The sequence below is a fragment of the Erigeron canadensis genome, chromosome 3 (genome assembly GCF_010389155.1).
Source record: "Erigeron canadensis isolate Cc75 chromosome 3, C_canadensis_v1, whole genome shotgun sequence".
Classification (NCBI taxonomy): domain Eukaryota; kingdom Viridiplantae; phylum Streptophyta; class Magnoliopsida; order Asterales; family Asteraceae; genus Erigeron; species Erigeron canadensis.
The window spans coordinates 35,805,105-35,817,323 of NC_057763.1; the positions used below are offsets into that span (position 1 = coordinate 35,805,105).

General features: G+C 33.8%; 2 protein-coding genes across 2 annotated transcripts; one reads left to right on the forward strand and one right to left on the reverse strand.

The window, feature by feature from the left end:
• Nucleotides 1-3,583: 3,583 nt before the first annotated feature.
• Nucleotides 3,584-7,482, forward strand: LOC122592853. The gene is made up of 5 exons (XM_043765171.1): nt 3,584-3,757; nt 4,828-5,035; nt 5,115-5,421; nt 5,508-6,695; nt 7,197-7,482. The coding sequence occupies exons 1-5, from the start codon at nt 3,672-3,674 to the stop codon at nt 7,298-7,300; spliced, it is 1,893 nt and encodes a 630-aa protein (XP_043621106.1). The 5' UTR covers nt 3,584-3,671; the 3' UTR covers nt 7,301-7,482.
• Nucleotides 7,483-8,394: 912 nt separating this feature from the next.
• On the reverse strand, nt 8,395-11,782 carry LOC122592854 (dolichyl-diphosphooligosaccharide--protein glycosyltransferase subunit 4A). Its single transcript, XM_043765172.1, has 2 exons — nt 11,689-11,782; nt 8,395-8,657 (listed from the first exon to the last, which is right to left on the reverse strand). The coding sequence occupies exon 2, from the start codon at nt 8,655-8,657 to the stop codon at nt 8,544-8,546; it is 114 nt and encodes a 37-aa protein (XP_043621107.1). The 5' UTR covers nt 11,689-11,782; the 3' UTR covers nt 8,395-8,543.
• Nucleotides 11,783-12,219: the final 437 nt, after the last annotated feature.

Here is a 12,219-nt window from a genome sequence, read left to right on the forward strand (position 1 = left end):
GAAGGCTGTAGTTGAATATATCTGGAACTTCCTAACAAAATACAATCAACGTTAATGTAATTGTTTTTTAATAACGTAAAGTTTATTTATAAGTATATGTATTTTTTTTATTAATGTAACGTTTTTTATTAATGCAATTATTTAACTGTATGAATTTAATGGCATTTTAATGTTTTTCTTTTATTTATTTCAACTTGAGACTCAACATCCCAGCCAATAACGACCTTAATATTTCACCTTCAAGTTTAAAACTCATTGTATCCCACAATATCCTATAATAAACCTAGACAAAACGAAACAAAACATAATAATAATAATAATAATAATAATAATAATAATAATAATAATAATAATAATAATAATAATAATGATAATAAACTCACATACGTATCTCTCATTTTACTTAAATAAGACTATTCACATATCCGAACTCACATTCACGTTTCAACTACAAGGTTTAACTTTTCATCTTCTCATTGTTTGTTTCTCCCACTCATTTTTCACCCCCTTTAACAATGATTTAAGAGATTATTTATTTCATCTATTTCATACTTTTTCACCTAATATTATCTTTTTTCCAATAAATGTTGTTACTTTCTTTTATGATCGGATTGTTTTTTTTTTTCCTTTTAATTCTCTTCTTTCATTTTAACTTAAATATTTTATTAAACAACATTAAAACTCATAAAACAAAAGCTACTATAATTGAAGCATAACTCAAGTGATCCACACCTACAAAACACATAGGTTTACTAGATTGACTTTTGTAGATGAAAAAAATAGTGAGTATAATTATATATATATATATATATGACATGAAATGTGTGACCATTGAATAAGTTTCTTCAGCTTAAGTTGGGTTCCAATGCATGAATGAATTCTTTCAAAATATTCTTTGTAAAATAAAAAATAAATGTTGTAAAAAAACACCTGAAGTCAAAAATGTCTTTATTAATATAAACCTTACGAAGATAACCATAAACTACTTTAATTCGAGCTTTCAAAAAAATATGATATGTTTGTTTGTACATTAATTTTAGATTTATAAGCCACAAACTTGTTTTGATAAATATATGTACTCCGGCTATAAAGTTCTTGTTACAAACTAGTTTTTGTAGTGGTAAATGATATATCTTTATAAAAGTTTAGCTTCATTATCCACCTAGTAATATAATTATGATAACTGTAGAAGCAATTTCTGAGAGGCTTTTATTGTCCGTTGCAATGCAATTCCAATGGCTGATTATGATGAAGAGAAGGCATCATCAAGGTCGTGATGACATCATCATCACCTCGTAATGACGTCAGCATGAGACATCTAGTTCGTGTGAAGGAAGTCGAAGCCCATGAACAAGAAAGAAACCCAACCCGTTTCTACAGCCTATATATACTAGAATTAAGTTACAATTGTGTTTTAACGATCTTAGTTGCAACAGATTTCGTTCATAGCGCACGGGGTAGAGATCTATACCCCGTGTCAGTCAGATGTATACTGATTTGGTGTAATTTCCATATGATTAATGATATTCACGAGTTTTACATCTGTTCTTATCTCTTATTCTTCATGTAATTCGTGTTTATATGTCCATTAATTATACAAAAACCTCAAAGTCGATTATGAATGGATTCCGCACTTTCATAGTCGAATTGGTCACAATTTGAACGGTCCGATGTGTTTCAACATGGTATTAATGGGCTGGGAAAAATTGGAGGGAAAACGAGTATACCCTGTTTGGCGAAGAGCTTTAAACGTCGTGAGCTCTAAGCATTTTGAAGAACCTCAAGAATGAGAGATACCGTAACCTATTATTGGCTGATTTTTAGAGTATTTGCCGAGAAAAGGGGGGAATAAAAATTTCAAGAATATTCTTCGGTTTTCTCCGCAAAACTCTGATATACTCGAGACAAAGTGGTGATCAAAGTGTTATTCTATTAGAATTAACAATTGACGGCGTTTACACTTTTAAAATGCTTGAGTAATGAATATCATAGTGTTTTCAGTCTTGATTGATATTGTTCAACAAATGATCTTCTATATAGCAGTTATGGAAGCTTTTGTCAAAGTATTGGAGCAATGAAGATACGAGACATAGTTAAAACTTTGTTGAAGTATTGAAATGATGAAGCTGGTTATTTGTTGTTTGAGTATTTGAAGATTGAACCTATCTATATTCCATTATGTAAGGATAATAATCAGGCGATATATAAGTTTCATTGCGAGATTAAGATCTTTATGTGATTGGCGGTTTATATAACTGAAGGGGAGATCCGATAAGAAAGACTTCAGGTGATTAGTAGAGTTGTGGAGATACAAAACGGAGTTTGATGCTGCTATATTTGAGACAGGGTCTATGGTATTACATTTTGTGATGCAGGTTGTAGAGTTTCTTATCTTTGTGATAGCTGGTTGATTTGATGCTGATTGTTGGAAATTCAACTTCTCTATTATATGCCGATTAGGCAAGGAGAGCGACGATCCTAAGTGGAAGGTGGCAATGCTTAATTCGGAAGTGGTTAACTGTTGAGGGGGAGAACTACAATGATGTGTTGGGTTAGTTGGTTGTCATAGAGGGACAGGGACTTTGCAGTTTGAAGATCAGGATACGATGTCAGAAGATCGAGTTTCAACAAGAAGACTCGATATCATGAGTTAAGGGAGAGCCAGTGGATTTAGGTTTTTCGGTAGCTATTGATTATCGGAGTTCATCTAGAATTGATTGCAACGGAAAAGGGGGAGTCTGTAGAAGCAATTTCTGAGAGGCTTTTGTTGTCCGTTGCAATGCAATTCTAAGGGCTGATTATGATGAAGAGAAGGCATCATTAAGGTCGTGATGACGTCAGCACGAGGCATCTAGTTCGTGTGAAGGAAGTCGAATCCCATGAACAAGATAGAAGCTCAACCCGTTTCTACAGCCTATATGTACTAGAATTAGGTTACAATTGTGTTGCAACAGATTTCGTTCATAGCGCACGGGGTAGAGATCTATACCCCGTGCCAGTCAGATGTATACTGATTTGGTGTAATATTCATATGATTAATGATATTCACGAGTTTTACATCTGTTCTTATCTCTTATTCTTCATGTAATTCGTGTTTATATGTCCATTAATTATACATAAACCTCAAAGTCGATTATGAATGGATTCCGCACTTTCATAGTCGAATTGGTCACGATTTGAACGGTCCGACGTGTTTCAACAATAACTGTATAAATTATTAAGGAAATTAAGAGAAAAAAATAAGTAGATTCCACTTGTTATATTTTAAGGATAATAAAATAACTTACGAGTATATATTTAAGGATGATGATAAATCAACCCAATTGGTGTGCCTAATTGTAAGATGATGATATGTGGAAAAATCAGAGGGCAAGATTAGGAAAGAGAATTAATGGAATGCACATGTCAAATTTTTTAAAATTTTAGGCATATATTTAGACCAAGTTTAAATGTTTAATTAAATGCCCCTCAAGTTGAGACCATGGCACAAAGTACTCCAAATTTATCTGCCAGAGATTTTGGAGATGGTGATGTACCTGATAAAAGTAAAAATAGACACAAACTTATTTATTGTGTGTCTTAACAATAATTTATTCCCAAACCCCACTCACCCATCATCATCATCATCATCATTTTCATCAAAGCTGATCAGATTTTCATCTTGATAATCAATGGCAGCTGATTCCATTGAAGAACTGGAACTTGAAGCTATGAAAATAGATGATTGTTCTTGGCATCCTTGCCAAGTTTATTTCAGGTCCCTCTTTTGATCTCTTTTTTCCCCTTACTTTATTGATAATTTCAGTCTTGATTTAAACTTACTTATTTCTTGGAAAGTATAATGAGATTGATCTGTTCAGCTGAATCAGTTGTTATCCTAGTACTCTAAGTAGTGTCTATTAGTGTTAGCTGTTTTTTTTTTTTTGACAAATAAACATCATTAATTTCGGTCTTGAGTAGAAGCATTTATATTATACTAAATACTACTACTACTAATAAAGTAATAATAATGTGTATATTTATGCTCTATAGTCTATACTGTTAGTGTTTTAAAGTATATATGGTAATAAGTTGTAATTAAATTATACTCGTAATACAGTACCAAATACGTCTGGTAATGTAGGTTATAGAAACTAAATAAAAACAATGCCATATTGTCATTTCCGTGGCTTTTATAAAAGGTTTCTTTCTTCTAAAGTTAATAAACGAAAAGGAAGCAAAGCGGACTATAAGTAAATGAACAACGCTTTTCCTGTTTAGATTACCCGGGGAAGACAAGTCACTCTGATGGACATGGCCTAACAGATTATCCCGTGACTGTTTCTGAAAACTATCCCTAGCCAGACCAAGATGTTTGACTAGGGAGGTTCGAGCCTAAAACTTCTTGTCAGGAAATGACACGTAACCGCTAGAGTACTAGACCACCTTGGTGGTGGTTCAGAGTGGATTATAAGTACTATTCAAATTTTTTTGCAGGTTTAACTTTATATATGTATGTAATATAATGTAATATTAAAGTTGAACTTTATAAAGGTTCACGAGAAAAGTCTGTAAAATGTATTTTGGAGGCGACTTGTGTTTGATACACATTTTTGCTCTGTGATGCACCTTTTTTTACACCTTGATGCTTTACCATAAGGAAACCTTCCCCCAGTGGTATATTATTCCAAAACATTATTCAGAAGTATGATACTTGAATACACAAGGGCATTAAATACTGTCCAATGGATTGTAATGAATATTTGGCTTAGTAGTATATTTTCAATGCTATCTCAGCATTTGTATATAACTTTCCTATTCTATTAATGTGACTTCTCTTATTTGCAGCCCGAATGGTGTCAGTCTTGTTATAGAATTTGAAAACAACGGTTTCCAAGACATATTGGTGAGTGAAAAAGAAGCACTAACGCGAATTCGTGTTCGTTCTCTTCCACTCCAAGATGATGATTGCACTCGTGTCAAACCAGGGGAGCATGTTGTGGTCAAGCAAAACTCAGAATCTGAAACCGGGTCATTTGATGCAGAGGTAGAAAAGGTACATTTTTTTGCCCTTCGAATTTCAATTTAAAAAAACTATTATTCTTCCATTATTCAAGAATTCACAATGCTAACAGGTGGTAAGAGTTAGACATTCAAAGAGGGCAGATTGTAGATGTAGTTTTATGATTAAATGGCTTCACCAAGATCTCAATGGTGGAAGCTTGACAGTTCCTTCTAGTCTATTGTTGAGATTGGCTAACAAAAGCATCACTAAGCATCCAACAATTTCCGCATTCATAGATGCAGTGTCTGCAGAACTGAATGTTGTCAATGACTTCGATCTGGATCTCCATGATTTGTTAGAGAAACAAATAGAAGGAATCAGAAACTCAGTTGATGATTCCAAAAAGAGAATTAGTGATGAGATTTTTGGGTTAGAAGGTAACTATCATCAACAATGTGTGTAAAGTTAAAATGTTTGACTTTGACATTTTGATTTTATACTTTTACGAGGGTTCTTGATGCAGATGAACAAGAAATACAAATGGATAACTCTACGCCAAATGGAAGAGAGCCTGAAACTGGAATTCCTATCGTGTCTCCTCTCAATCCTTTTGCTGCTCGTGCAGCTCTTGCGTCTTTGATGTCTAAGTTTCCTGAAAGCGTTGAAATTTCCATGGAAACTGAAGATTTATCCAAAAGTACAAAATTATCCTTGGAAACAGAAGCTGCTTCAAAAGCAGTTAAAAAATCGAGAAAATCACTCTTTTCTATCACCAGCTCGTCAGAAGTACTGAAAATTTCTTCTACAGTACTAGTAAACAAAAGAGGAAAAGGAGACATTAAAGCAAATAAGACGATAACCAGGTTGACTCGTGCAAAAGTTCAGAAGGTAGGTGGCCTTTCTGATGATAATAGTGAAAGAAGCACCCTAGTTGAAGACAAGAAACCAAGTAGTGTGACTAGCAGGAGGCTAACACGCTCAGTACTTGACAAGGAGGGAGAAAAACTAGCCACTGAGCCTACTACTGAAGTTACCAAGACTTCAAGCAATGCGAGGAGGCTAACACGCTCGCTACTTGACAAGGAGGTAGAGACTTTAGAACCTACTACTGAAGTTACCAAGCCTACAAGCAACATGCGGAGGCTAACACGCTCAGTACTTGAAAAGGAGAGAGACAACTTAGCTACTGACCCTACTACTGAAGTTACTAAGACCTCAAGCAATGGAAGGAGGCTAACACGCTCAATATCTGGCAAGGATGGAGATAATTCAGCTACTGAGCCTACTACTGAAGGTACTAACAGTTCAACCAATGGAAGGAGGCTCACACGCTCAGTACTTGGCAAGGACAGAGATAATTCAGCTACTGAGCCTACTACTGAAGGTACTAACAGTTTAAGCAATGCAAGGAGGCTAACACGCTCAGTACTTGACAAGGAGGGAGATAATCTAGCTACTGACCCTACTACTGAAGATATGAAGGCTTCAATCAATGTAGGGAGGCTAAGACGCTCAGTACTTAACAAGGATGAACAACATCTACCTGATGGACCTACTACTGAAGACACTAAAATTTCAAGCAATATAAGGAGGATCACTCGTTCTGTGATTCACCAGGAAGCTGCAATTACAAATACAGAAGCCGCCGCTAAAGCGTTAGGTGCTGAAGAACTTCCTACTGGGCAAAGGAACAAGAAGAGGAATGCAGATGGTACTGTACAAACTTTGTTGACGTCTTCCACATTATTTCTCAGCTTTGTTGCATATCAGTCGAGTTATGTGCAGTTATTGAACAGTGTGTGTTATAGTAATAGACAGAGATGGCAAATTGGATGAATCAGGTGGGTTGGTTAAATATGATTTGCAAAATTTTTGTTGTTTCGAATAATAATCTAAATACACGAATAAAACGATTTAAGAGACTTTATTGTTAAAAATACACTTTGCTAACTTTCAAAGCATGTTCCTTTTAAGGTTGGATTTTTCTATAAAATTCTTTAACTTTTGTCGATTAGACGCATTGGATGTAAAAGCTTAACGGACTCATTCATAAATAAATGCATATTGACTCATCTAGTATAAAGATCAGTTCATTGTTTTATCCATTAAACTTTTCAGCTTTCCATTGATCAAATATGTACACCTAGGATTTTTATCACCACCTCTATATTCAACTTTATTTGTGTTCTTTTCTCTTATGAATGCATGGCAGGAGATGTAACAAGCAATGCTGGAAGCAGTCTTGGTTCTAAGAAGAAATCCCTTGATTTGAACAAGCAATTGCGGTCATCTCCAAGGTTTAATCCTAAGTTTTGATAAGAGAAAAAGTCCAAGTCTTGCGGGTTTAATCCATATGGCACAAGATTTTGGCTTGTTTGTATTTATGCATTTTTGCTCCGGGTTCTCATGTAATACAGTACTAGAGGCTAAACTAAGAGCAGATAATGTTGTGAATAATAATACATATATCAATTATGGCTTCCTGGTGATTATCTCTATTTTCTTTTCTGTTCCAAAATATTCTTCTTACCCACAATCCATGTCTACTCAATCATACAGAGATGACGCACCTTGAACCAAGATGTTACCAGCTATAGAGTCCATGCTAATTAAGTTATAGTGGAATTCTTGTATACCTAGCCAGTCTATTTTGGCAGACACTCTTCTTAAACCGTGCTAATACTTTGTTGGTTTATCATGTTCCAAACATCTGAAAGAGAAGTATGCTCTGTGACTCGAACACAAAGGAGTTGAAAATGACTTTTTTGAAGCAGTAAACCTTCCACCGGAAAGTGAGTACAGGCCACACAACCGCTCCATCTGTTCGCTGTAATACGAATTATTAACTTGCTATTATAAAGAGTAAAAGTTTGATATGATACTAAAATATCCGACTTAATCCACTTTAATATGAATACGTGTGCAAACCATCTCCATTGTACAACATTTATCATAAGTAGCCACCTTAAACATATATTTCAGAGTTGAATTTATGATTTTTTTAAGCCAAAAAACATCACACAAATCAACTTTGTTGACATTGCGAGGGAAAGCAACATACCACAAACCCATGGAGGTAAACCACCTGTCCAAAGAAAGGGGCAAGTGACCATAAGGTAATTGAAGCCGGTGAAAGTCTACCCTATGACACCCCTTTGGAATCTAATCAAGGGTAGACTTGTTCTTGACGACTCCACTTGCATGCATAAAAAAATCTCTAGATTATTACTGTCATCATGGCCAACGAAAAACCCATACGAGTATTTCTACACTACCAAACACTTCATTTTCTGTATATATTTTCACAACAGACATGCATATATACCAAGGTAATAATCATAACGACATAACGTAACACTAGTAAGGCAAGCATGAATATTGGTATTATATGTTTATCAGAAAATTGCATATTCGATATAACCAATGTATCTTTATAGATTTTTACTCATATGCTGCAGCTTCTCAAGGTCAAGCAGATTTATTGCATTACATTTTTAGATAGAATCCCCATCAAAAATATCCAATCCCCTAACATGTCTGATACAATCTAAAATAGCCATTAGTTGCCTTCATACTTGGGATCAGCCATGACAAAATGATAAGCAATAACCAGAAAGAAAATGATGATGCCTAGAGAGTTGGCAAAGAATCCCAGATCCTGATCGTCAAACATCTGAATAAGATGCAAGAAGAATATATATCAGAGGCCATAGCATTCAATTAAAAACATTAATCCAGCTGAACAAAAGCCTTCAATAGTTTATACCAAGTTGAAAAGGGATATATGCAGATTTAAAGTGACACAAAATATGTTCACTCAGTAGATTTAAAGTGACACAAAATATGTTCACTCAGTAGAAATGAACACAAGATTTTTTAATTGCGACTCCTCTGTTTGTAGACCACTTAGCAATGGTGCAGCAGATATTTAAGTTTTTATGTGATAACAGAAGTCAATATCTATGTCTTACGATGAATTCGTATCAGTAAATATCCCCTATAAAAGACACATTCTGCAGTGTTATCATATATAAGAATTCAATATAGCAATAAAAAGGAAATTTTCAAGCTGACAACCCTTCATCCCTCGTGAGTCATGAATATTTTGGATATATAATTGTACAATTAATACTGTGTCCTTGGTAGATTGAAAGCAGCTCAAGTCTAGACTGATCATGGACATATTCTTGTAATGACCCAAACAAAGATATGCAACTTCTTCGATATTAAGTAACAATTTAGAACTAAGACTAGCTCATTCAAGAACTCATTGGCTTGTCTTGCAAATTTGAAACTGCATGATGAAACACTAAATCACACAACTGACACAACTTAGAAATTTGAACATCACAGACTGAAAAGTGTACGATCAGGCATGGATGGTTAACAAGATTTCCAGACGATGTGTCGATGGAAGAAGTAAGCAAGTACAACAGTTCAAATGGTTTCATAACAATAAGACATTATCTAAACCATTGGATTAAAAAGATAAGAAGACTTTTGAATCAAAAACAAAATAAATAAGAAGAAATTACAAAATTATAAATTCAAAATGATAATTAGAGAGATATACGAATTTAAACAGAAGATGATTTAGGTGTTAATTTTTATCCTAACAAGCCATGCTGTCCTAACACTCTGATCAATTTGTGTGCGCTATGTCTACCTGAAAACCCCACTAAGTGACTTGGGTTAATCGCTAACACATAAATCCAAGAGATCCCATGCTAGAATATTGTTCATAAGATAATCTTCCAATACGATTCACTACCTCAAATCAGGTAACTACAACCTCAGTACACACTATCTGATATCATGTAATCCTATAATTGAAAAATCAGTCCAACTTAATTAACCAATAATAACAACTAGATCGGAATACCAAACTTTATATAGTTACTGGTTAGATACACTCAATCTGCTTAGTCAAAACTTTAAGCAACACATGGCAATGTTAGTGTTCCAAAGATATTGAGACAAAGAAATAGGAAGACTAAATCATGTCCTGATAGGCAATCAACTATGCCCATGTTATAGCAAATAAGATCACATGCGGATAATGTCAATGAAGCTCCATAACAAATGAGATTACATAGCATCAAACTACTGCTTCTATAATGCGAAGTCCAAACTTTATGAGTATTTTCTACGCAAGCCTATTAAATTATACTTAAAAAGATGTCTTCATGTAATGGATGCTTCATTTCAGAAAATAACTCACACAGCAACATAACTCACATAGAGCACTAGGCAGATGTTGGTACTTTTTATATATGAATCTTACACGTTGAACCAAAAAAAAACTACATATTTTCATTTTATAAAAACAACTAAACAGAGGAGGTTGTCCCTATTCGGGTTACCCGGGGATAGTGAGCCAATTTTGGACTCAGATGTAACAAGGGGCTTCTTTTTACCCGTGGCTGGTTCCAGGATAGCCTAATTTAAGTTTACATAATTTTCTATATGTGATTCTGCATGCATTTGTAGTTTATGGGATATATGATAAGCAACTTTAACCAAAATAACTACCAAGTGCATTTGTTTGTATCTTGAGAGACCATTTTTCTCCCAATCAGTCTCTATAACATTACAAAAAACAGTTTTAACTTGTCAGTTTACAAGTGCATATAAGGAAATCAGGATACTTGTCAAATATGGAAAAGTGAAGCATAAACGGTCAAAGGATTTCACAAGAATGAACCTATTATCCAAACCAGCCGAGGTAGGAATAAAAATAGGAGACACAACTAGAAGATCTTAAATATAGTATCAATAAATATAACAAGAGAGAAAGGGGGGACTCACATAAGGAAAATTATTCATGTTATATCTTAGTCTTAACCAGCCATGCTGCTCTTAAAATATAGAGTAGAATTTTTTGAGGAATACTATGTCAGCCTAGAACATAAAGTCTTTAGGGATGTCTCCATATTTTCAAATTTATATGTAAGACTACCAGTATTTGGTTCATTAACAATATCCGTCCGTCCTTTGGAAGATAACCTTTCCACATAATTCACTAATTCGGGTCATGAAAAACGCATTCGGCTACAACTTTTCAAGAAAAATCTCAATATTTCCGAAACACACGTTTTCTAATTTATAGCTACCCTTTGAAAATCCACTTTTATCTCAGAAACGAAATACTCCTAGTAATTTCCAACCTTGAAAATGAAAAGAACTAAACACGTTTCCAATCAATTCAGCTGTTTTCTAGATATATATATAAAAAAAAAAAACCTTTCATTTTATTAAAAAACTAGAAATCAAGATTAAAGAAGTTTACGCATAACTAAACATTCGTATTTTACGGAACTTGAGGCAACTATTATCATAACATTACTTACAGGAACTTTGTTAACTATTTACTTTCCTATACATTTTGAGGAGATCACCCTAAATCCCAATTTCTAGGTCTCAAGAGTAACTTTTAAATAAATAAATATAAATCAATCAAAAACATTTAATGTGTTCGAAATAAACAAATGTGATTAATTAAAACAATATGAATATAGAACCTAACGAGCGCGATTGGATGAGATAGATATAATAAAATAAAATGCAAATATGATCCGAAGATATATCTATGTATGTCGGTATATATATATACAAGTTTAAAAATCGTAAAAGTAAATCGAAATAACAATAATAATAGTAATAATAATAAAACCAGAAATTAGTTATAGTTATTATAGCTATACCGTTTTGAAGACGGAAATTTCACTAGTTTGCTCACACACTGATCGCCAAGACCCAGTTAATACTACTGTTACTACTACTGAATTGGATATTTGGAAAAATAAAACAGTGTGTATTATCATACCCCCGGTTTACGGTTTATTTAAACCGGTTTGAACAAAACCGGATTTTAAAAGAAACAAATTTCTTAAGTTATGGATTTTTAAAGATTTATTGATTTCTTAATTGATAGTCGTTTTTGTAAACCGACTGAAGTCCGATTTTCCAAATTCTTGTGACATCTTAACGAGTCCATAGTGTCTTTTTAAAGCAAGAATTGAAAATAAGAATAACACGAGAATCATATTGGTGGTAAATAAATAACAAATAATCATACCGTAGTGAATATGTAGCATATATATATTAAAGGAACAAAGGAATGACGGAAACAATGACCGGGTGAAGTGAAAGGGTGCAGTTGCTGCTGAGGTGAAAAAGTGTAGTTACAAACATTGAAGTGAAAGATGAGAAAAAAAGATATCGGGTAGATTTGA